Genomic DNA, 26,554 nt, shown 5'->3' on the forward strand with positions numbered 1-26,554 from the left:
CAGGCCACTTAACACAGATGACAGACTGTAACAGCTTCTGGCAACCACCAACCGAGTGCCACACGCACTTGCCAAATCCTTGAGTCATCTAATGAAAATGCAGATTTTTCAAAGTCGACTTTGCTATGTTTTGTGCATATTCCTGTAGGCTTGTGGTCACGATCAGCCTCTCCACACTGCTCAGCTCCTCCAGCAGCTACTATGGAAACCAGGAGCAGCACCCGTTTCTCAAGGGCAGATAGTTCAGGGGGTTGGGTGGTTTCAGCCATGATTTCACACATGAAAATGCGCGTTTGGTCAGGACCTGGAGCAATTCTGATGGCCCTTCACTTGCAGAGCGTAAAGGGAGTTAAACAGGCACCAAGCAGCACAGCAGGGACAACCCCCAACTGCTCCCATCATTCCAAAAAAGAGACTTTAAATGGCTCAGCATGCCAACATCACATTCTTACCAAGCCAATCTTCTCCATAGCAAGAGGTTTATTAGCTATCTGGGGGAGCACAGCTGATACGGCCTTGCTAGGAGGTGTCACATGCCACAGCAAGGGGAGATTAATGCAAAGAATTTAAGGTCAACAGTTTGGGCCAGTTGCTATTTATAAAGAGGAAGGAAGGCAGCACAGCAGTATCACCTCCAGGCCTTAAGAAATGTTGTATAGTCAAGGAGAACATACTGGGAGGGCACACTTCCACCCACCTTCAGCTTTTTCTTCCAACTCCAAATCAGCAAATTTCAGAAAATGTTCTCCTCTGTTCTACTGCTGTGGTCCCAGATCGCTAGCACTTGCTGTCTTCCATTAGAGGGCAAGAGAGGTTATAAACAACCCCCCGACAACAGTGCCGTCTCTAATAGGAGATGCAGCGTGCCAGGGTTCAGAAATCCAGGGCATATGTAAACGCTTCGGAGCCTACAGCCTTGCAAAGCCTCTCTATAGCTAAAAATAAGCCCAAGCCCTCCTTGTATGCCACACTTCCCATATTTCAGTGGTCTTCCTTTTTTTAAAGGGAACCTACCTAATGTCATTCCCAGGCGCAGAGACAGGAAGGACACTTCCCACAACTAGGACAGGAGTTAGGACAAACACTAACTCTTTAAGTTGACTTGAAAAAAGCAATTTCTTCAGGAACCGTTGAAAGATGTAAGTATTTAGTTTATAACGCTGGATGTGAAAACAAGCAGTTATCAACTATTTACAATTCCAAAAAGCAACCAGATGCCCACCAAACCAGAAAAACAACACTTGTCATCATAGTGTGGGGTATTAAAAAAAAAAAAAAAGAAACATTAGAATGTTTCTGCTGAAAACAGAAAAAACAGAAGTACCCCAAAACGTCCTAATAGGACCAACAAGATAAACCAAACCAAACTGCATGTATTCAACCAAGACATACACTGTTATTTCAACTGCATTTTTCACAGAGCAACAAAAACCCATTACATCATTTAGAGGTTTCATGGAGGTCAGATGCATCAGATAGAAAAAGTGTTTGTCCAGAATGCCTTCAGGGCATTCTTTAAAACATTTGCTCAGTATGTTCAAGTATAAACATATGAGAATTTCACAAGCGATATTGACTAAAGCTAAAAGCTACAGGGAAAAAGTACAACCTCGTACATGTTAGAAAAACAAAACCAAAAAGTAGCTGACAGTAGAATCCAACAGCCAAAGCCATAAGCTGCAAAATCACTAATGCCTCTGGATGGAGGTCACACTTCGAATTCGAGGGCCAGAAGTCTTCCCCATAACCTGAGTTCCATTTTCTGAGTTCTATAAAATTTACAGAAAGTTAAAAATAGAAGAGCTTTTACTTCCCACCTCTTTGCTGAATGTTACTGCCATGGGAACGTGTTCTGCATGCTGCCAGTTTCTACTCAGATAATTTCCTATTTCTCCACTAAGCCTCTGGCTCACACATGACTCAGTTTTAGCACTTCAGTGAGATAAGCATGTGCCCCGTCCTATACTTAAAATTAGCAGGGCAAACTTCAGTGCCTTCTTAAGAGCCTAGGATAATCAGTCATTCTCTTCAATGAAAAATGTGCTGGTTTATATCAGGAACCAACCTGAGCTGCTCACTTGTCTAGGCAAGGGATGAATAACAGAAAGCTAGGTCCAGTACAGGGCTGGTAACCACAGTACGCATCTATTTCTTCTAGATTCAGGGAGATAAACCCTTCCAACACAAGTAACAAAGGCAGATAAAATAGTTTAATATAGAACAAGTGTTGCATGAAAATAAGCAAAGTTTTTTCTTAAAAAAAAAAAAAGAACCTGTATTTAAAAGAAAAGCTGTTTGGATATTGATCACGTAGGTGACTCATGAATGCAGGAGCTACAACAGCACAGTTCTACAGGAAAGTTCAGGATGCTCCTAGCTTCTCCATCCACTAAATCCAGAGGAAGATCTGTGAAGCAAGAAAAAAATACCAACACAGCAATGAGTGTTAGCATCTCCCTCAGGCAGTATTAATTCAGCAGATCTCTGAAACAAACTTCCAGTCTCCCTAGTATCAGAAGTTTATTATGAGAATGCATATTTCCAGCAGATCTTACCTGAGAGTGCAACAACACATACTAACTAGATATAATTATGCTTATTCTAGAGCCTACCATCTGGTGAGAGACATGCTCTCTCTACTTGACAGGGAAACAAAGTTTAAGAAACTTGCTAAAAGTAATCTAGCGCGCCAGTGGCAGAGTGGACAACAGTTAACCTCAGCTCTCAGCCCCATTCTTCAACTGTAAATCGTCTCAATTCAGCCAAAGTACCAGTTTATTACATTCCTTGTTTCAACCTGATAAATGGAACAGATACTAGATTCACACGCACAGCTTGAGCACACACACATCATGTGCCTGAGAGGTGGAAAAAGAGCACAATTTAACTGAAAATTCTCCCATGTATGAAAGATTAACCTCACTGGCAAGCGTACATTCAGAGCCTGTACTTTGAGCTCTAAGCAGCCACTGAAAAGGAAATCAGAACTAGTATCTCACTACTACTTTCAAAGCTTGCTCTTGTAAACCACTCAACTCTTTATTCTGATTCTATTTGTATTTTTAATTAAGGGTTAGACACAAAATGGTACTTACGTGTTAGATGATCCAAACCCAAACCCTGAAAGAAATGCAAGATGAGAAAAATAATTATTAAAACGTAAATGAATGCATAAGATTTGTACTAAATGTCCCCTTCCACACACAGCTTGAAAAACATTTCTTTCCTGCCTTAGGCCAGGGAAAGAGTGATAGGCAAACAATGAAAGTCAAATCTCCATCTAGAAGAAAAGTGACTTGCCTCGGTTCCTAAGAGGGCTTTGCTTTCACTGCTCATCAGCTAGGTCCATTCATTAGTAGCAACTGCATACAATGTGCCTGGTTTATTCACCTCCATGAAAACAGAGGGCTGCTTTCTGAAGATGGAGTCGTGCTTAACGCAAGCCAATGGTGACAGGCAGACCACTAATGAACGTATCCTCTCTCAAAGGCTCTGTGCTCAGCCCTGTGTAAATCACTGCGGCTTCACTGACTTACATCAGATAAAAGTCTGGCTACTGGTGTTCCAGCTCAATTTTACACTGCATATTGTTTTGACACCAAGTACTTCGATACAGATACCCATGGATATGGTACTGAAGAGTTATTAATTATTTCTCAGTATTTTCCTTTGAGAAGAAAGAACAACTCCATAAAAAGAGGTGAAAAGCAATGATCTGATGAGGTGTGCAGAAGCAGCGTGATTTATTGATATGTCACACAGCAATCAGTGATGAAATTATGAGCTACAGTCTGAGAAGACACTACACCCCACCCTGCAGCTCAGTTCTCCAGGACACTGTGCCTCCCCTATTGCAGGACCAGCACCAGGCACATTTTTGACAGGGAGCTGAAGAGTCATGCCCAGTTTCCAGGGAAAACTGAAAACATGAGGCCTGTTAGGTTCATTACATTTTAGCTTCTCCTACCTACCTCCTCCACCTGTCCCAAAAGCTGAGAATCCACTGCCTTGTGTGCCGAAACCGGTACCCTGTTGTGACAGCGATCCAAACGTTGGGGTATTTTGATTTGCTAGTGTGCCAAACGATGCCGTATTGTTACTGGTACCACCAAACCTGCAGTTTGAGGGAGAAAATTTAAGAGAAAATTTGTGTTTGCAAGCATCTTCTCACTTACACTAGAATTTTGTTCCCATACCTGCAATGATAACAGTGCACTCGTTAAACACGGTTACATCAAAAGAGTGAGACCACCTGGATATGACTGTAATTGTTCATTCTGGAAACTGTTTTTCTGGTTTGGGAAAGACCACTGTACATCCAAACGTCTGTTCAGCTCCCATTCTTAATGTACACCAGGCAGAAAGGCCAATACATTCATGATTACACAGGATATGTTTTCAAGTGCTTGGAAACACCAGCTGCAGCCATCAAATGGAATATGTTAATTCACCCCGTGTGTAGTTTTCACCTTTTAGGCTCAAAAGTACTGCACAATTTTGTGTCACAAATGGGGCAGCAAACAGAATCGGTGTGAGCTCCTCATGGCCAGAGCACAAAACAGAGCCCAGACACAGAACCCAGGCTCCCAACTTTCAGGTGGTACCTTGCACATGTAAATCACCCGCAGATTTCTCAGTTCCTTTCTCTCCCCAGCCCATTTTGAACACCACATAGTTCCGGCGCTTTCTTGAAGATCTGCACCTAGCTGGCACTTGTCACTACTACCTTTGGATTACTTCCCTAATTGCTTTTGGGGACTGAAATAAGAAATACTTTAATATATGGAAATTGGTCTCCCTTCTCCACCTACTCAGTCCAACCAGGCATTGTAGAGCAATCAGCATGACACACTAATGAGACCATGATATGCATTATGGTTCCCTGCCCCCCACACTCCCATACACTTCTCCCAATTCTAAATGTAAGAAGTGTACTCAGAAAACAAGCTTCAAGTGTTCCTTTACCTTAAGCTGGGCAAAATGCAGACACAAAATTTTCAAATTACAAGCTCTACTAAAGCAAGTGCACAATGCTACTAGTACTAACCCAGCACCAGCCCTCCTCCGAGTGGTCGGTCAAGTCAAATAGCATGCCAGCTTTACAAGGCTGTGCCTCACACAAGCTTCTGTCATTTCTGACTTAAAATATGAACTGACAGCATGTTAACCAACCTCTCCATTCATCCATATCTAGTAGATTTAAAAAAAGAAAAAAACCCAAAAACACACCAACCAACCAACCCACATCAAAACATATCTCTCCAGATAAAAGACAACCCTTGTAGCAGTGTGACAAGCAATTCACCTGGTAAAAGACATAACCTTTCCTATCCCAGACTCTGTCAACTGCACACACTACCTCCATGTACAGCGTTAGATACAACAGGCAGTTCAGTGACTGTATCTTGAGCCCTGCTAACCATCCCCTGTGCCTCTGGCTTGGCTCTCGACCCACATACCCTGCAGGCACCTTCAGCTCAGGAGCACAAATGTGGTTTTCTCAGGAAGGGCAGAATAGGTTTTGTAGTTCTTTTTAAAAAGAAGGAAGACTGGGTGATGTGTTTTAGAACAAGAGCTTTTTACAGTGCTCCATCTTCTCAGGACTATGCCACTAAACGCACAAATTATGTGTCTACCCGGTGAAAGGAAGTGGAGGCGGAAGCAGTGACATGGAAACTTGTGGTTCAAACTGCTTCTTTAGGTTGCAACTAGAAGAACATGCCTGTTGAAAAAGGCTAAGCTGAGCACAAGTAAAGAAACAGCTCAAGCTATGGACAGTTGTTTTTTTAAAATGTATAAAAGACATGAGATGCAGTCATTGCCTGGTAACCATTTAATCACACCTATCTTACCCAGATATTCAGGTCTTTTGTAAAGCTCCTATGCAAAACAGAATTGAGAGGCACTTGAGGTTACTTTATGAAAGCAAAACATTATTTGCTCACAGTCGGAACGGCAGATTTTGAAGGAAGTGTAGTGGTTTCTATTTTTGATACCCAAGCCATTTATCAAGTGGTGCAGATTTTTCAGAACTGAAGCAGCAATGGATCACATGTATTTAAGTTAGCAGGGTGTGCTCAGGAACTCTGAGCTAACATCACACAACACACCGGCAGTAACTTCTCTGGATTTGGGTTTTTTAAAAAGTTTTGTTTCAAGAGAAAGGCAGAAAGGAAGTCCTACACAGATGCTACATTATACTGCAAAATTAAACTACTGCTGAAAATTTTGTGGTGAGATTTGGATTTTTGTAAAGCTGCCTGGGAATTTTGTGCACACTTTTAAAGTTTTTAAAATCAAAATCAAATTCCTCAGGCAACTCTCAAAATATCAGACTGAGTCTGCACCTTTCTAATAGAGAAGAAATTCTCAAAACTTCACACAAGTTAAGCCACTGAATTATCTTTCTTGAGCCTGCAGACTGATTATCCAAGAACCGTGTCTGCATCAACCACGCTGCTTGTTCTGAATCCCATTTTATCTTTAAGCTTCCAACATTGTTACTAAGCGCATCCAGTTCCAGTACAAAATCCTGCAGCACAATGGCTGAAAGTTGGAACTGATCAAAATACCAGTTGAGTTGAAGCTAAGTCATCCCTACAAGCGCATCCTTCTTTGCAGGGATTTAATTAAGCTGCCTCTATTTTTACCCCTTCCAAAGGGACTCTCTGATTTGCTGCACCAGAGTTCAGAACAAAGCAGAACCACCTAACTGAAGCCTCCCACAGCTCAGGGGTGCCCTGGCAGATGGGGATCTGCCTAACCTCAGGGAGAGTCAACCAGTTACACTTCTAGACGTTCTCATGTGCCTTACGTAAGGGCAGTTCCTCCTGAAACTGAAGACAAACACTTGTGAAATATGTAAGCGCTAAGATTGGAAAGACATCCAGTTTCCCCTTTTCACTGCAAGTTTTTCTTTTTTTAACTGGGTCTATTCCGTCTACATATTTGTATATTATACATAATTGTAGGGCGTGAAGGAGAGTTGCTTGCTGGCAGTAAAATGCTGAAGAAGTGCATTTGCTGCCTATTGCAGAAGCTGCTTTGCAAGGTTTGAAATAGTGTATTTGCTGAACAAAACAAGGACTAACGTGCCTGTCTGCTTGGGTGCCAAGCACAGGCTTAAGGAGTAAGGAAACTGATAAAAACCATCAGCGTGGGATAAACACAAGTTGCTCCCAGGAGCACAGGCTGTTACAAGGGTTTCGTCCCACCCTTCAAAGGTGAGAGAACAGACTGAATTCTCATTAGGATCTCTAGCCCAAACCTCACAAATGGATAAGGCAGCTAGACAGAGTCACAGATAATGATATTTATTATTTTCTTTGCTAGGTACAGCTTGTAAGCCTAGATTTCGACTCATTAAGCGTGCACACAGAAGATACTCCTGCATTTCTTTAGACACTTGCAAGATGACTCACATGCTGCTCCCCCCTCCCCCCAACCTCTAAAGCTAAAGATTCAACACAGTAGTTTCAGCATATACATTATTTCCTTTAGGGATGAAGTCTTAGTTTTATGCCTCTTTAAAAAAAAAAATAATTAAAAACCCAACCAAATAAGCCAAGGACACTTAAGAACTTAGCAATCGGCTACAGAATATATTCTTTATGTTAATGCAGAGGTAACCAAGCATAATACTTTTTGTCATGCGAGAACACATTTCCCAAACCCTGAACCCTGGATGGCTTACCCAAATCCTCCAGCGCTGGCTGCTGCTGTACCCTCGCCGAACACTTTGCCTCCCGTTGAGCCCAGAGGGCTTGAAAAGGTTGGGGCTGAACCGAATGCTGGCACCCCTCCGAACCCAGGGGATCCCCCAAAAGTGGGAGGGCTGCCAAACACTGGAGCAGCACCGAAGCCACCTGAGCAAAACAGAGGCAAAAAAGGGACAAGAACATCATGTAAACAATAATGCAGAAAGAAAAAGTGAAAACAAAACCTAGATTTCCAAGTAGACAATCTCCACAATGGGGCTGTTCATCTTGGCATACGGACACAGCATTATTTTCAGAAATAACTGCCACAAAGCTTTCAAACTGTAGGGGATTTTGTTACAAAAGACATGAATAAGTGCCCAAATGCATATAAAAGACTGCAACCAAATTAAGACTGCAACCAAATTAAGATACTACACAGAAGAAAACCATGTTCTGCGTCTCTTGAATGTTTGAGGACACGATCAACTCAATCCCCAGAGCTGTACAAGAAGCTGGTAATATATTGTACATGCTCGCACACTGTGAAGGAATCTCTACTCGCTTTACATAAAAGAAGATTAGTATCTTAATTGTGAGATAGCAAGCATACACAATAACCAAGTTATAGTAAAAAATACATACAATAGGTGCTAGATTGATGCTTTATTATTATTTTTAAAAAAGATAAATCCATCCGTCTTAAAACAGCCCTCACCATAAAAAAAGTTTAGTTTATGTAGTCAATTTTAAAGTAAAGCTCTGCTCATCACCTTTTAAACAAGTTACTATCCAAAGGACTGCATACACCGATGCAGAATCTAAAGTTTTCTCTAAAGGTCGGCTTCATGGAAAATTTGTTGCGGTTTGGTTGCAGTTTTACTCTGACTTCTGATCTACAGCTCTGGAAGTACATACAAGCATCCTGCAGACAGAAAGTCATGCATGCAAGTGCTTAAACTGGAGGAGCTCCTCAGTGCAACGGGCAAGTCTCCCCAGTCTCTTAAGATCTGAGAGTAGGTCGCAAGCTTGTTTTTTAGGTGCTCCAGTGAGGCAAAAAGATTCCAGGAGGTAGGATATTATCTAACCCTGGTTTAAGTGGCGGAAACTGAGAGGCAATGATTGAATGACAGGTCAGAGGAACTGCACAATTCCTGCAGGGAATCAAGAACTGAACTCTGCTCTTGGTAATTTCTGTTCAGGGTTTAGCTGCCTTCTGCAGCTCTGCATGGACTTCTACCCATATTTTATTCTGCGTTCATCTGCTAGTATTATTGGCCTGTTTTTAATTGACACCGTGGAACGTGAAGGACACCTGCTCTTCTGTTTGACTAGGGATGAGGATGGGATACCACCACACATTTTAATACCCTGGGTGAAATTCCAGTCCACGTCAAAGTAACGGATACTGTTTGGCTGTAAACACAAAAGGTCTGGAAAAAATAAATGCTAGGCCTGAATTATTTAAGCACAGATCAGTTATCTTGTTACCTCTATCTCTAGGAAGTTAAGAGTATTTATCACCAGGGCTGAAGCTTTGCGTGGCATACACTCGCTTTTGCCAAGCATATTAATGGATTTCACTTTCCTTTCTCCACTATTTGTAAGTAGTGAAACCAGGGACAAAGGGGGATTCAAATCAAGTAAACCCTTCCACTGCAGTTGGGAGAAGACAGCACACCATTCATTTCAATATTTAGCAAATATAACCAGCGGAGGGAAGGATCTGAGGGGCTCTGTGGGAGCAGATGTGCCTTCTGCAGAAACCTCTTGAAAATTCTCTGTCAAGAAGAATTTTGAAAGCAAAATAATCAAAAGCAAGGAAAGTGTCATTGGGGGAATGAAAGAAGAACTTCCTTCAGCCACGTTTTCTCCTCCTTTAGCAAAAATAACAGATGGGAGGTATGTCTGCCCAAGTCATGAAACTCAGTCCACTACCAAGTGGAATGCAATACTGGAAAGACACCTTATAAATGGCTGCTGGATCCGATAGCATCATCATTATGCTCTCAGCAACTTCACTAACACGACAGCACAGCTACTGCCAAAGCAGAGCGCTTCCTCGCAAAGCACTGCTTCTCCAAAGGGAGTCCTTGAGCACTGTCATCTCAAGACAACTTCAGGGATGACTGAGCCTCCCCCTACTTCCCCCAGCGATGAAGCTTCAATAGACACACTTGGAGCAGAACGCCGATCTTCAATGTTCACTGTAAGAACAGTCTAAGGATGGAGGAGAAAAGCTTTGCTCTGCCTGACCTGACCTTTTGAGCCTCCATTTTTGCCTGGTAATTAACAAAATGAACAGTTTGCCATTCAGGTCTAACGAACGTATCAGTCACCACTGCTTCGGTGGCTCTTTCTTTGGGCAGATAACAGTCAAAAGGAAAGAAGTTCTGTGAAATTTCCAATATTTGATTCAATTAACTCAATCAACAGAGAGAACAATAGCTCAACCACAGAAGAAAGTATGATGACAGGTCAGACTAATTGCAAAAGAGGAGGACCTGCAGCATGTCTGACAAATTTTATGAGGAAGCTTTCCCATTGCAGACACCTCTGCGTTCACTCTCATGAAGAAATGGTGAGGAAAAAAAAGTTACAAAACCCAGAGTGAAGCTTGGAAGATAATATACCGAGGAAGTATCTAAAATAGGAAGAATTTATTCAGTTCCATATTCTGTACTCTTCATTGCATGGTACATAAGACCAGCACTAACTCACACACCTCTCTGCTCTTAAACTGCAATGGGAATTTCTGGAATGAATACCTAAAAACACAGTTTACTGGATGCTTTTCTGCACAAGGGATTGTAAATCTCTGCCTTGAATCCACCACCAATTTCCATTCACTAAGCCATTAGTTATTTTTTATTTACTGTTCAGAGACAATTCCTGTACGTGTACTGAGTCCAGGCTGTATCTACATGGTAGACTACTAAATATCTCACAGGTAAGCATGGGTGTTCACATCAGGTGGATTAACAAAAGTACCTGCTTTGTTTGCATTGGAGAACCCAAAGCCTTGAGATGCCACGCTCCCACCACCAGAGCTGAAAGTGCCCGTGGGCTTCTGCTCTCCGAAAGATGAGCTGCCAAATCCAAAAGTCTTTGCTCCACTGTTTCCAAATAAGCTAGAAGAATCTGCGGAGATGAAAAATACTTGTGAAGCTCACAACAGACAATAGTCTACATTACACTTCATTGATTGGATCAGGAGAAAGGGAAATGCCTTTTATTTCCAACTCCCAAGCACAAAATGAAAACACTACACTGAAGACAGCACTCTGCAGAGAGACACAGAGTTTTCCCCTGTTCCTTCAGGGCTTTGTAGTCCCACCAAGATCCATTCTGGACCTGACGGACCACTAACAACCCTTTAGTACTGGGATCTAGCAAATCAGTGATGGATGATTTGTTTAGTTGCATCCTGTCCTGCAGTCACTAGAAGACAAGACAACTCCTCAAGTGAGAAATCAGAGCAGGTAGGATCAGTCTCTCTTGACAACAAAAACATCAGTTCACCACAAATTAAAGATTCTTAGCTGTTTTGGCAATTGCCAATATTTCTTAACATGACTATCTGACAGGACCTTAAAGCAGGAGCCAAACTTTTCCAGCCTTACTGAGAAATAGCACAAGTTTTCACCTTTCACAAGGCTACAGAGTTTTAGCATTTAGTGGCAGGACACAGAATAACCAAAGCTTTTCTTTGGTGATCCATCCGTTTTATTTCAACACAAAACCCAGCACAGCAGTAAAGAAGAACTAAATCAGCAAGGTTAGAGAATCGACCTCAACCATTAATCCCAATGGATCATTAAAGATGTAATAAAATAAATGGATTTGTCCTCCCAAGACTTGAAGTGCTCTTCTAGCCACTTGGCAGCTAATTCTACAGCTTTCCTTTGTTCCCCTACTTTTAAGTCTTAGACACTGTTTCCTCTTTTTTGTGCTTTCTACCTGCTGGACTTCATCCGTTCTGCTTTCCCTTTCTGCCAAACCCAAAGTCACAAGTGAAGAAATAATGAAGCTGGGCAGTCTCATTAAAAAAAAAGCCACACTTAAGAAATCATTATGAATAGCTTGTGTGACATACAAATGCATGTAACAAGCACAGACCTGCAACAGCTGCATAGGAAAGGCACCAGAGAGCCTGCGAGTATTTCAAGATCATTGCTATAGCAGACAGTGACATGCATGTATCTCAGCTCAAATTTTAGAGTATTACCAAGATGCGTTAACCCAGAAAACTCAAGACTAATTCATTTTTAACTTGACTATGACATTAAAAAAAAAAAATAAATTTAGAAAGTCTTTACACTAATAGATAATGATTGATTCTTGCCTTTACAGTTAATCCTTTATAGCATCTATAAAAAAAAATCTCTAATATTCCCTTAGAGTCCCTGGTGCAAAGGCACCTGCAGGTAGCTTTAATGTATTCTTAACCCTGCTTTTCAAGCCTCCTTTTGTTAGGTTGGTTGGCTGGGCAAGAAACATGTGGGAGGGTGGTGTTGCACCTCACGTGCAGATTGATTTAGCCAACACACATGCGGACTGATGCCTTTTAGCTGACAACTGCAGCAAAAGAAAGGACAAGTCTGAGTCCCTCCTCCCAAAGAGGGCTTTACACAATCCCTCTCATCTACCCAGCTTTACAATGCTTGCACGAGTTCAGCTGCAAGAGACACACTCTGTCTATCAAATCTGGATAAAAGCTGATAAAAGGAAAGGCAATTACTCCCTTACCAAACCAGACTACAACCCCAAACCAACCACTGAGCATATTTATTTTTTTTTACTACATCCACTGACTGAAAAAATTCACACCTCCTCCTAGTCACAAATGACTGAGAGCTTATCCATGTGTTATACCAAATTTTGATGAAGTATCTTGCATGTGCTGCATAAAGTCAGCCATTTTTAGGACAAAGCTGAGGAAACTGCTATCCATCACATACTTCACTTGGTTACTCTTGAGCACACGATTTTTAATTTTTATAGGGTTAAGGCAGATGAAAAATAATAAAAGCTTTCTAACTAAGTTGGAAGCAAAAATTCAGTAACAAAAGTTTATTTTAAAGAATTTTAAAGAAGCATTTGGCCAAGAATTTCCTGCCGAATATATTCTTCACACTTCTTGCATCTGCTTGCTTGTTTCAATGGCTTCCCTACTTGTTTTCCATACACTTAGAAGAATTCCAGATTACACATCATGTGTACTCTGTCTCTATTACCCTCTAGAAGCCTTTCATGTGAACACAGAATTTACTAACAGCAGAAAAGCAGATGGGATCAAAAAAGCAGATGGAAATCACAGCACATTTTGTATTCTTGTTTTGTTCACTTACTCTGGGAAGCTGCAGATCCAAATCCTCCACTGGAGGAACTGAAGGGGTTCTTATTGGCTGCATCCTGACTTGGCTTTCCTCCCAAACCACTGAAGAAGCCTCCACCTCTCCCACCACTTCCAGTTCCAAACAAGCCTCCACTGGAGGAAGATGGCTGCTAAAACACAAAAAGGACAAAAAAACAGGATTTAAGCAAAGTCAGAGCAGTGCATGCCCCCAAGGCTGATTCTTCTGTCTGGCCTGTTCCTCTGGGTGTATGAAGGGGCTGATGAACTAGCAAGCAATTACCTTCCAATGCAATGAAATCTTATTTAAGTCTAGTTTAAATCTTGTCTGTGGTACAGAATAATGCCTTTGAAGCTTGCCCTGCACTGTCCACTTCCCACTTAGCATGGAATAAAGGCAGGTGCCTTACTGCATCTCTGTCTTGCATGGGATAAAGTATTTGTCTCTCCATACCCTTGTATCTTTTTTTGTTTTGTTTGTTAACGTATCAGAAATAAGTAGGAACCCTGAACAAGTCCACTATACATAACAGTCCCTTGTTTATATGTAAGCAATGAATACTCGCCTGGCCAAAGACAGTGCCTCCAGTATTAGCTGCTTGCCCAAACACAGAACCTGTGTTACTAGAACCAAAACCTGCAAAGAAAAGAAAATAAGTCACTAGAACTATTACTAGGGTATAAGGCAATTCAGGGAGATGACATGAGTCCAGAACAGGGAAAGGACAGGTCTCCCATGTCAAAACACAGGGATACAAGGGATGTTCCCAAATGTATCTGGGTTGGACAAATTTAAAGTACGTGCCAACACTCAAATAATAAATTCCACTGAAAGTTTATCTGAAAGTCAATTCTCCTTTTTCTCTTTGGCCAACTTAAAAGCAAACAGAAAACAAAAGGCCTTTTCACTTTTGGGGTTGTTGCTAACAATATAAGAGAACTGGATTTCTGTTAATATCGCTATAGTAATGATGCAAGTCCTGCACAAGCACTATAGCATTCCCATTGCTCTTATACATGTAAGGAGGATCTGAGCTTTGCTACCTAAACATTCCTCTTATAGATAATGGAATGTTTTGATTTAAAAAACCCCAAAAAACCAAAAAACAACAACTCCCTATTCCATTTCCCAGTTCACTTAAATGTGCATTTTGTAATAAAACTTGCATTTCTGTAATTAGGAACACTTTTGTCAAGCAGAGTTCACTTCCCCCAGTATAACTATTCTCTGTTACTGTAGTTAAAATGAGCAAGCAGTTTGCCTACAGTGCCATCATTTTTAATTAAATGAGCCTAATTAGGTTTTCTTCCTTGGAAATACATGTTCTCTATTATTACTATGTACTTTTCACTTTTCCCTGGGAGCTGCCCGAAGATTGTACAGACAATAAAAAACCCCGACAATATATTGTAGCGAGGTGGAGAACAAAAGGAGACTGACAAAGGAGGTTTGGTCTGTGCAACTACTCAATTGAACTATGTAGCCACATAGCTGATGGCCATGTTACTGCTATATTTAATTTTGAGATGTTTCCAAATGGAAAAGCAGATTTAACGGATTAGTTCCTTGCTCACCCATCACTGAGGCCTTGAATTTCTTTTGCCATCCCAGACCATGATATAGTGCTATACATCCACTGTTGCACGCACAGAATGCAGCCCATTTTCCAGAAGGAAGTGCTGCATCTGTGTTCATTGCCTTGATTACGGTCTGAGAGCTGCCTTGCCACCTCAGTGTAGCAATTTACAACAACAAAGTAATTTAAGATCTTTTACACTATGCTGAATCCAAACCACTTATTGTGCAACAGGCAGGACAATATGTAATTCCAAATTAAGTCAAGGTAGACTTAAGTATAAAATGAATGCAAGATTGGATTGAGAGCTACACTCGGAGGCTGCTGATGAAGTGAAGCAGAGCAAAAGCTTCTTTTGTCTCCAGCATCAGCCTCCCCCTCACACACACTGCAGCTCCTATTCTTACCAATTGGAAAAAAAAAAAGTTTAAACCCCACCAACCCAAATACCATCAAGTGCCATTGGGGGTGGGGGGTATAGACATTAAAAAATAATATTTTTTTTTTCCCAGTGACATACTGCTCTCTGTACTTCAGCCACGCAACACCGCTGGGATATCACAACTCTCTACAGTTTGTTCTTACCTGAAGCTTGGCAGAAGCTGAACCCAGCAGATGATGTTGTAGTGGTAACGGCAGCAGCGCTACCAAAGACGGATCCCCCTTGCCCAAAGCCGGTGTTCTGCCCAAACGCTGGAGGGCTGCTCTGTCCAAACAACCCACCCCCAGTGCTGGCAGATGGCTGTCCAAAGGAAAAGGAGCTGGCACTGTTGGTGCTAGCTGGTGCTCCGAAAACATTGCCACTGCTCGAGGCTGCTGTGGAAGCCGCTGGCTGGCCAAAGGCTGGCATGGTCCCAAACCCAGACTGGCTAAAGGTAAAACCACCTGAAGAACTGCTCGCTGGTTGCCCAAAGGTCGGTGCTTGTCCAAAGGCTGGCTGACCAAAGCCACCAGTAGTGGTGGTACCGAAAGCCGAAGTACCAAAACCTGAGCTGGCAGTCTGTGTTGTAGCAGTGGCAGTGGACAAGGTACTGGTGGCAAGTTGCCCAAATGGAGAGGATGCTGTGGTACCTGCTGGTAGCTGTCCAAAAACAGGTGGTGTGGAAGGAGTGGCAGCTGTATCACCAGCAGGCTGGCTAAATGCCGAGCCAGAAGAGCTGGAACTCGGAGGCTGAGAGAACACAGAGGAGCCTGCAGAAGTGGGGGAAAACACAGAGGCACCAACAGCTGGACTCTGAACACACGTAGCGACATCAGAGGCAGCAGCCAATGCACTTGTGGCTTCTGCAGGAGAGGCAATGTTTGTTGTAGAGGCTGTCACCGAGACATTCTGATCTGGTGGTGCAGACGCAGAGACAATAGGAGGCACCGGTGCCTTCAAATCACTGGTGGAGGCAGGAGTAGCAACGGCATCAGGGGGAGGTGCTACTGAGGTGGTGCCAGAGCCCATGGAGACTGCATCCCCAGCTGTGGCCTGGGGTAAAGCCGCTTCTTTGCTGGATTCTGAAAGCTGTAGCTGTGGCTGTGGCAACTGCATCATTGGAGGTGAAGACCCAGCTGCTACAGCTTCATTTTCAGATGGCTTTTCTGACACAGACAGTAATTTGGCATCCCCTGCACTCTTATTAGAAGTTGCAGAAGGGACAGCAGTTTGCGATGAACTCAAGAAACTTCCAAACGAGAGGGATGTTGAAGCTGAGAGAGTAGAAGGGGTAGAGGTGGATGTGCTCATACTGTTTGCTTGCTGAATACCAAATGAAAAGGTGGGTTTGCTGCCACTAGAGCCTCCAAGATTAAATACCCCAGAAGACCCTGTGTTGGTTATCTGGACATTGCCAAAGAGGCTGCCTGCAGCACTAGTGCTGGTGGACGGGGACGCTGTGCCAGCTGATGTGACTGACATTGAAGCAGCTTCTCCAGCTTTTCCTAATGACAGGGGAGCACCAAAAGTGAATCCAGACTGTATTGTAGATACTTTAGTTGACTGTGGTCCTGCAACACTGGTAGGTGGTGCTTTTGTGGTGGTCTTGGCGTTATCATCTACTTGACCAACCCGTAGTCCTGAGAAGCTCCCAAGAGTTTCCCCAGCTAGATTGCTCTGAAACAAGTGATCTCCTGGTTTAGACGGAGGGATATCCAACTTGCCAGAGGCTGTGGAGGGAGCAGAAGATGTTGTCGCAGCTGGTTTGTTTGACTGTGTGCCATCTGTTGAGGAGCTATTTCCTACTAAGGCTCCTGGAGCACTTGCTGGTTTGATGGACCCAAAAGCAAAGGAGCTCTCAGGGACTACTCCAAATTTGGGACCGCCAGCAAGTGAAAATGAATCAGTCTGGGTGGACTCTTTAGCAGGGGCTGTCAGTGACAGAGACAGAAGTTGCAAATTCAGTTATGGTATGCAAAGCTCATTTATCATTCTTACAGTAATAGCATGCTTTAGTGCTTCAGAGATTGTTAAGACAGTGTTCTTGCCTCAAAACTATAAAGTCTCTGACCATCAGGTAACTGTCACTTCCATGTGCATTCAGAAGACAGTAGTGACATCTTTACAGACAGGGTTGAAGTGACAAAAACTGTTACTTTCGTGTCATAGCATCTACTTAACCATCCTTCTCTGAGTACAGATAATTTCAGCCTTTGGCTCCTATCTCTTCTTCAACAGTTTGATAAAAACATAAAAGACCTGGTTACTAAGACCGTTTGCTGTTAACACCATTTTCACCCCTTCTTACTTGGCTCGGCTAAGCAATTCCTGAAATTCACTACAGAACTCTATTTAAACCAATGTCTCAGAACAGTCTGGGTCATAAAAATACTTTCTGACACATGAAAAGTCTCCTACAGAATAAAATCTTTCTTTACAAATTCAACTATTTATAGACCACCGGCCAGTTTCTATGCAGCCTGTTTTCAGCTTTGAAAGACTACAGAAAAGTTCTCAAATGTAATTGCCAAAGGAGCTACACTTATTTGATATGCTGCTGTCCAACAGTGTGAAACTGTTGAAGCAGTAAGGTAGACTGGACTAGTTTTATTTGATGTATTGTCATTTCATTTTCAAGCACCAAACATGCACAAACTCCGACTTGAAAACATTGCATTGGTGTTTGGACTATGAGTTGATTTGGACAAGGCACGGGAAATCTGCATGGAGATCAAACAACAAAGAGCAAAGGCTTCTTAGCACAGCCAGCATTACCCTTGTGTTTTACCCTATAAATATATTAAGCGTATTTAAGTATATTAGTAACTGACACTAAATAATGTAGCATTTGTTTCCTCCTGAGGCACAGAAATTCTTTCTGTTCTTCTTCCATCACCAGCCAGAGGCAAAAGTTCTCCTACTGTTTCATGGAGCAGCGTGAAGTAACTGCCCTCACACAACACTGTGGTTTACAAGTGTCTCCTGCACCTCCCACTCCTCCTTTAATCAGTGTTATTTACCTAAGCTTTTACATTAACTGAATCTTCAAATTTTAAGCCAAGTTAGCGCTCTCTGCTTAATGTCAACAGAGTATTAGTAGCATTGCTGTGGCTGTGATGGTCTAAGGATATAAGCAAGCCAAGATTTGGAAGAAGAGGTGGTATCTTTTATTAGAGCAACCAATAACATTGGAAGTGAGTTTTTGACCATAAAATCTCTTTTGCAAGACTGAAATTAGAGGCGGAAAACTTCAACAACATTATAAAGCAGATGTATTATTCCCCTTTTTCTGGGCCAGGCAAATATGGTCTACCTATGAAATGGAAAGGCAGCCCACATGTCGTCAACTCCATTTTAGAAGCAACACAAAACTATCCCAAGTCTTTTCCTCCCATTACTAAATGCTCATTCCACTTAATGACAGCTTTCTGCGCCAGACAACCTTGGCAACTTTAAATCTACAGATTAAAAGACAGCAGAGAAAATGACTACAGATGTTACCCTTTTCATAAACTAGTACCTCCTAGATGTTCCTGGCAGCAAATATTTTGCTTACTCTTAATTGAAAGGCAGGTGGCCTAGATTTCTGTGCATTACAGGGTATAATCCAGCACACGTATGTGATGTTACTGCAGCTACTGCAATTTTAATAATAGAACTGCAATGTAAAACAAGAACCGCAGGAATTAGAAAAAGCAAGCGTTCTTTTAGCAGGGAAGAGCTGTTGTTTGCACACCCTTCCAAACTAACCTTGTGAGGAAGCAAGGCTGGGCAGCGTTGGTGATGAAGCAGCCGACGTGACAACACCAAAAGTAAATCCAGACCTAGGAGGAAAAAGGAGAAAGGGAAAGAATGACACTTAGCTCAAAATGTTACAAATTCCAATCCCGTGATTAACACAACTTTGAGACACACTGCCAGTGCAGACCTGCACAAAGTCAGGCACGCAGGAGAACAGTTTCTCCAACAACTAAACAGGCAGAAAGAAGCATGCACATAGGCTGGCTCCATTTGTTTCCCCTCTGACAAGGTTTCTAGAGGGTTAAAGAGAGTCAGTTTGAAATTCTTTTGACCAACCCTCATTCTCCCATATTCTTTCCTTTCTGCTGTGTATCTCTTCCCCATACAGCTTGGCAGCTAAACACCATGCACCATACCCTGATAGCTTTTGGGAGACTAGCAAGAGCTGAACCCACAATGGCAACAGTGCATGTACAAAAGGGAGTAACTAGGTACTACTGCCTGTCAAGAAGGAGATCACTCATAGCAAGGCAGAAATTAAGTTTCTACGACTATTTCACACAAAAAATGTTCTATCTTGCAAAAATACTGTCATCTTTCATGATTAGCATTGGGGTCTTCCAAAGACCTTCATTCCCTGAGGCTTTTTAAGCTTTCTCTGATTCTCAAAGACCAGCTGCTGATACAGAAGTCAGACTGTGTAACTAAGACATCACTGACAATGGCACTGTATTTAGCATATGGTTTACAGTCTGAGGCACTGCAGCCCAGGACAAAGGCAGGGTTTGTTTGCTTTTTGAATCTGAATTTCCATGTCTCAAAAGAACTATTTTAGCCCTTTGAAGAGCACAGCAAAGCATCTGGGCAACATCCACTAGACAAACTTGAAGAGAAATGGTTAAAACTGAAAGAAACCAGCCTTTGAAAGTATGCGTGTTCTGAAATACTTAATGTTACCCACTTCATAAAGAGAAATTAACTTGAGTATTAGATAGGTAAACATGCAGGATTTCAAATAATCATTTCTAAGGAGTTATCCCTCTCCCCAAACATAAGAGATGATCGACGAAATATCTGTTATCCCTGAAAAAGCACTCCATAAGAGAGTTTTCAGAATAACTGTATGTTCATAATATGCACCTTGCTTTGCATTACCGTTATGTAACAGAAATCACCAGATGGCATGGGGACTCTCTAGTCACCTCCATGAACGGACTACTTTTCAAGCCAAAACATGGGATTTGTTCTGTTTCACTAAAGTAAGTAATTAATTTAGCTAGTTTGACTGTTGATACAAATTTCAAGTCCTAATTGGGAATTCCAGCGCTTCTGTCTCTCAAACCTCTGCAAGCATTTGAAACCTGTATAAGTAGGCTCAAGTTGGAAAACCCAACATCATTCTCTTCAGAGGTGATAAGTGTTAATATGACCAGGTTCAGGTTCCTCCTTCTCCTGTCCTGGAAGCATAAGCTCCCACCATTCAACCTCTTCTGCCGCAAAGCCGAAGTTCATTCTCACACGCCTCTGCACAACTTGCTAGGGATAATTTTCCTGCTGCAGCTTTGTTCACTAAGAACAATGTTTAAAGCCAGCTATGATCTGCCTCTTCTTCCTCTTCCTTAACCCCAACATACAAGATACAGCATAAGTGTTCTTCTCTGACTATGAGAAGTGGTGATGTGTAAAGACAGTCAGTGAATCCAGTGCATCAGACCATGACTGGGTGCTTTAACCACAGTCATATTGCTCTAATCTCAAATCATCACCTGACAATGAGAAATACCAGCATACACAGTGTATGATTTGTTAATAGTCCACTATAGATAAACCTGAAAAGAAAGCCAGTCACTATTTACTCTTGGTTAGTTACAGACTTAAAAAAAAAAAAAAAACTCAAAAGCAACATGGTATTGTGTAAAATGCTGGCAGACCTTCAGACCTCACTCAGGTAGGCTTCCACAAACAAGGTGGTCTTCCAAGAACTCTGGTGAAACCCCTGCCCTCCCTACCTAACATTTGCAGGTGCCATTTTTATTTAGCTAAGTATTAACTTAGCTAAACTTAGTAGTAACTTAGGCAATGCTTGCTCTAACAGCTGACACTCATATTTAATGTCAACTACAAGGAAATCTCAATGTTCATACAGACCCCACAGAAGAAAACGAGAACGCTTTGTTAAGCTGTGCAGTCGTTGCTTGTACTGATGTCACTGTAGCAGAAGTCACAGCTGTAACTGTTTTTACTTGCCCTTGTCCTGTAAGTTACAAGAACAAGCATTACAATAAAGAACAAAACACCCTATCATCCAGCCCTCAGAAAAGGAACAGTCTGCACACACAGTCTGCAATTTTATCAATTGGAAACAAAGCTTTTTTGCCACTTATACCAGGTCTGACATTTGTACAGAGAAACATTCTTGCTACATCATCAGAGAACACAAGAATTATTTCAGAGATTTAAGGCAGTAACATATAATAGATCAGAGCAAAGATAGGCGTCATCATCTTGACAATAAAAATTAAGCAATAAAATCAATAAATCCTTGGTAAAAATCTCGTCAACGTATCAAAACACATTTCAAATAAAAAGGAAGTGCTATCAAATTCAGGAGCTGACATTTTCAATAAACCAAAATTTAAGAAGCATTTGCCATGTCAAATATGATTCCTAGCTATTTTTACTGCTTCTTACCCCTGGCTAAGAGGAACCTACATCCATGGATTAGAGTCAGAAGACCAACAGAGATGGATTTTAGACATTTATGCAAGAGGCTTATAAAACCGTGTCCAATGCAAGCATTATTATCTAATACACATTAAAAATCAATTCATTCCCTCCCTAAGTGCTTCCTCTTCCTCCATTTGCATGGAACGATGTAAAGTGGGCATTCCTTTCTTTAGAAGTTTCTAAACTGTGTGCGACTGATCACAGTATCTGAACTGGCTTCAAAGTAGGTCACAGAGCTCAATGCTCAACAGACCCAGTACCCGAATTAGTTCATTCCAAGCTAGCTCAGGTACTCCTATGGTCCTGCATATTTAAAAATCAAACTAGCATGTTTAAAATGTTTGGAAACAGCTTGATTTTCACGTTTAAAAACCAAAACAGCAAAGATGGCTGCTTTTGATTTGCTGTCAAACCACTGCAACCTTTGGTAGATGTGCTTTCAACATTTCTTGATACGGTAGGTTACGCATTCCGAGTCCACTCTGAGCAAGGAAGTGTATCGTCAAATTTTAGGTGCAGGAACAGAAAGAAAACAGAGCGATATATAAAACCACTCTCCTGCTCTTCTATATCTTGGTTTTTCAAATTTTCTCCCTCAAGATTGGCACAGCAGCCTCTCAGTGGAGGAAAATCTTTTTTCCTCAGGGTCTTCATTCTCTGGATTGCGCACCCTAACAGATGGCAAGACATCCAGACCTTATTTCCATCTCCACTAAAGACCAACTTACCAGAGATTTTGCTGCCAGATGATGCTGGACCAGCTGTAGATGCCATAGGACAGGGTGCAGACACAGAGGAAGGTGGAGTCTGTCCCTTAAGCGAACTTGTTAGAGGTGTCTAAAAACACAATACCACTTCAGGTCAGTGCAGTCTGTCCATTTACAAAGGTCCTTCTGACTTTGGTCTGGTACTGGGAGTCGTGCTGTGACTTAAGAACAAACTAGAGGAAGGTGGTTGAAGCAATTTTAAGTGCCCTTCAATCCTGGGTTCCGTTAGGTCTTGACACTTAAATAGTCAATACTCAACTTTTCCAACAAGTCTCTTGCAGAGGCTAGTAAGCCTCCATGGGCAATAGCTCAATGATTCCAGGGGACAAAGACTTCTGTGTGGTTTTTTGATGTGTGGACATTAAACCTAGCAGCTCGTCAACCAGTAACAAATGTTTTCAGTAGAATAATAGGATAGGGAAACTCTCCCTTGATTGCCTAGTGCTTTTTTTCTGTGTGTGAAATTTTCGTGTAACTACCTAATACAGCTTCTAATCGCCACAGTCTTGCAAGCCTTCAAAACAGAGAGAAGGCAAGACATAACAAAGATACACCTAGCATCACACTGTCGAGGTCACAGATAAATAAATGGCTTGCACAAAGAGATTTTTAGATGACAACTAAACCCTCAAACTGTGCTGAGCATGCCCCAGTACAGTATTCCACAGGGAAAGGGTTCTATATCAAGATACCTGTTTAGCTTGATTTGTAGCAACAGTTGCCAGAACTTGGTGGACTGCCTGGGCTGCAGAGTGAGGTACAGATGACCTTAAAAAGAAAAATTAAAATGTTAAATGAATGGCTAGTCTAAAAGAGGACTTCCTCACCTCTCAAAAACCACAGCTTCCCGAAGTCTTGAACAACTGCCACTTTTAAAGGTTGCACGCACAACTCCAAACGAACAAATCTGATTAGGGAATAAACCTCTTAAATGAATCAGCCACATTTAACAAAGGAAGTCTGCCAATGCGTTTAAAGCTCTAGACTCAAACGATCAAGCCTTCTTCACACACTTTTGTCTCTGAAGAGAGTCAGGCCTTTCTATTTTACAGGGAGTTGATGAAAAATCAGCAGGTAAGGGGATTACAATTTTATGCCTAGTGGATAACAAATTTAAGAAGCTTCCTTTATAGCGTGGAGCCCAGTCAAGTACATGCAACTCTCAGAAATGCTGAGCAAGGAAACAAAGCTGGGGGTGGGAGGGGGGAAGTGCTTCATGTCTTTGCAGCGTGGTATAAGCATTAACGAAGTCATGACAAGAACCATGATAAAGTTAACCATATTCTACATTAAATGTTTGGGAATTTTGACCATGAAATAAATCGTACATCAGAGCCCACAGACAACTGCTGCAGAACAGCAGCTACTTTATGTTTGAAGCATCCTACCTACATGCTGTGGGCCACTAAGACACCAAATCACCATAACTTGGGAATGGTCATCCAGTTTTAGCATTTTCTCAAGTCTGTGGCTCACCATATCCAGCAGCTTAAAGAGCCAATACAAAAGTTTTCAGAAGCTTAAATTCAACACTGATTGCATTCTCATGGTGGCAAAGGCCAGCTTTCTCTTACCCTAGCAGGCTCTTTCCATCTTGACTCAGGCCAGGTGTTCCCTAAGGCAATAAGCAAATTCTATACTCTAGAAAGGGCTGAAGCTGCAAATCCCAGACAGTAAATGAATCTGGGCAGCTTTTGAGCTGTGTATTTCCTAAAGCATGAAGACTCCCAAATAGCACAAGTGGTTTGGTCAGCTACAGGCCAACTCACAGAAATTTCCTGCTATATTCCAAAGGGGACACAAGAATGAAACAGTAATTTTGCATAGCCCATTAGTCTTGGATAGGGGTTTGTGCCTTAAACAGCTCTGCATTACCAGCAAGTCCTTCCTTCCAGCAATGAGCACACTCTCCCTTTATGTTGCACAGCCTGGATCTGCCCTCTGCCCAAAGCAAAAGAAAAGCAAACAAAGAAAACTTCAAGATTAGCCCTGGAAAGAGACCATGCAGCTGTCAATTTCAAGTTCATACTAACCCTGAACAAAGCAGAAAACAACAGAAGGTCTGTGAAATTCATGATAGGGTGGGACCTTTTCCCCAGGAAAGTCTTAGGATTACTTGACCTGCAGCATTTCTGGCAAGGCTATGAAAATGCCGGGTTTGACTTCAGTTGCAGCAAGAGGAGGGGTTTGCACTGAAAACTGTAACTGGACTGGGACCACCAACACACCTAGACACAGGCCATTGAACAACTGATAACAACTGAAAAATCATTACTGCTTAACAACCCGAAGAGTGTGCTGTGGCAGCAAAAGACAGCCAGGATATCTGAAGTAGCAAAAACTGATGAATTAACTTTGCTGGGTGAACGCTCTTTGTTTTAATGCTGCATCTGACTGGCGGGCATGGTTCATTTGGGTAGAATTTTTAAGAGTACATTTTTATGAGGTCAGCTATAAAATAAGACTGTAAAAAGCCTTCGAGATATCAAGCTAGTTGGTGCTCTATAAATTAGAGAGATCAATCAATACAGCCAGCCTAAAACTACTCAAAAGTAAGACAGGTCTTTAACTAAAGTTCAAGTGAAAACCAGTCTCAGGTATGTATTGCTTGCTCATGTCCTTGTCTATGTACAGCGAGTACTCTTTACTTTCTTCATCACAGTTTTGATGAAACAAAGGGTAGAGGCTGCTTTTAGTAAAATTTCCCAAGTAAAGCTATTTGCAAATTTTACTTTCAAAAGATGGTAGCATTGCTCTACCCCCCCTCAGTTAATCACTTTTAGGAGAAAATAAAAAATACCCTCCCCCCCAAACTGTTTCCCAGTTAAAACGCAGAAGAAACCATGAAGTAAATGTCGATGTTAGCAGCCGAGTACCACTACTGTAAGACTCTCTTCCCTTGTTGAAAAGCTGCATCAATTTAATCTTTTTTTCTTTGACAGTGCCAGAAATAATGCAACAACAGAAGCTGTTCCAACGAGCTGTACACAGACCCTACAGTTACACGGATAAAGCATTTGCAACTCCATGTGGACTTACATTGGAGATACATGGTGAGTTTATCCTACTTTATGCATAAGCCCAACTTTGCTCAGACTTTTCAGTAACACCCTTCCCTGTCCAGCCCAGAAGCAGCCATGCATTATCTTTGTCTTAAGCAACAGAAGGAACTTCAAGCAAAGACAGTTTCAAGGTCGTTACTATGACAGGGAAAAGGACTAGTTCTGTGGCTGGTGACAGAGCCTGGAGATAAGACAGAAATCTCTGGAATGAGCTGAGCTGGGTGTTGTCTGTAGCAGGCAAAGTAGGAAAGCCAAGTGTTACAGCTAACTCACGAGAAATCTTAATAAATTTAAGGTTAAGTACTAGACTACAACATTCATAATTTACTCATAAGGAAGACAGCCTTGAAGCTCTGTATTTTTCCAAAGTGATCGGCCCCTACTGACACCCTGCCCTTTAGTCAAAATTCTGATGTCAACAAACTTGAGACAAGTTTCCAGAAAAGCCAGAGCACAGTTCTCCCCTCCCTCAGGGAGTGAATCTGGGAACAGACAGAAGAGGCATAACTCCAGAGGAGCTTTCCTCTCTAATGGATGACGAAGTAGAAGGAACATCTGGACAGCTTAAGGCCACAGACCACACTCAGTGACAGAAGGGGTGCAGTTCCCTCACAGAAAGAGGCAGAACAGAGGTACGACTGGAGAGATACTAAATCCAAAGCACATATTAGCAGTAAAACCATTGGATCCCAAAAGGAGAGAATGCACTAAAATGCATTTCACAGACTAATGGAGAAGGAGGTTAATACTGGTCTTGTCATTTGTTCAGGGCAAGCCATTAGCAAGTCCTCAAATGACCTAGAAAGAAAATATTTCTTCCTTTCATTCCACAAACCCAATACTCTTGTCTAAATGCATCCAGTTTAGTCACAATATAATAATAATGCATCACATAGTCACAGACTATATAAAATACTACTACTGCCCCCCACCGGCAGATGTAGCCTATTGCAAGTGCTACCGAAGGCTACCAAAAAGAGAAGGGGAGCACCCACTCACCCTATTACTGTGGAGACAGCTGGAGTCAATGCACCAGTCTTGAGTTCTCGCACATTCACCACCTGAGGAACGTTTTTCAGAGTCGATTCGGTCAAGGAGGTGCTTACAGCTTTAGAGAAAAAAGAGAGATAAAGACCTCTGTATTAAGCATTTCGTTCAATGTGGTGCCTATGAGTAACTCCAGAAGAAATCCATCGAAGTTTCTAA

General features: G+C 42.0%; 1 protein-coding gene across 2 annotated transcripts in view; it reads right to left on the reverse strand.

The window, feature by feature from the left end:
- Positions 1-2,188: 2,188 nt before the first annotated feature.
- The window catches only part of NUP214 (nucleoporin 214), a 45,117-nt gene continuing 20,751 nt past the window's right edge, over positions 2,189-26,554 (reverse strand). For both annotated transcript variants that reach the window (XM_013294352.3, XM_005231203.4), the window contains exons 24-36: positions 26,348-26,456; positions 22,979-23,054; positions 22,248-22,356; positions 20,941-21,046; positions 18,802-18,875; positions 15,216-16,982; positions 13,620-13,690; positions 13,049-13,205; positions 10,689-10,838; positions 7,694-7,865; positions 3,972-4,114; positions 3,096-3,120; positions 2,189-2,407 (exon numbers count right to left, since the gene is read on the reverse strand). In XM_013294352.3, the coding sequence (XP_013149806.2) occupies positions 2,374-2,407; positions 3,096-3,120; positions 3,972-4,114; positions 7,694-7,865; positions 10,689-10,838; positions 13,049-13,205; positions 13,620-13,690; positions 15,216-16,982; positions 18,802-18,875; positions 20,941-21,046; positions 22,248-22,356; positions 22,979-23,054; positions 26,348-26,456 (2,993 nt within the window). In that variant the 3' untranslated portion in view covers positions 2,189-2,373. The remainder of the gene's footprint in view (positions 2,408-3,095; positions 3,121-3,971; positions 4,115-7,693; positions 7,866-10,688; positions 10,839-13,048; positions 13,206-13,619; positions 13,691-15,215; positions 16,983-18,801; positions 18,876-20,940; positions 21,047-22,247; positions 22,357-22,978; positions 23,055-26,347; positions 26,457-26,554) is intronic.

This window comes from Falco peregrinus, chromosome 1, assembly GCF_023634155.1.
Source record: "Falco peregrinus isolate bFalPer1 chromosome 1, bFalPer1.pri, whole genome shotgun sequence".
Lineage (NCBI taxonomy): Eukaryota > Metazoa > Chordata > Aves > Falconiformes > Falconidae > Falco > Falco peregrinus.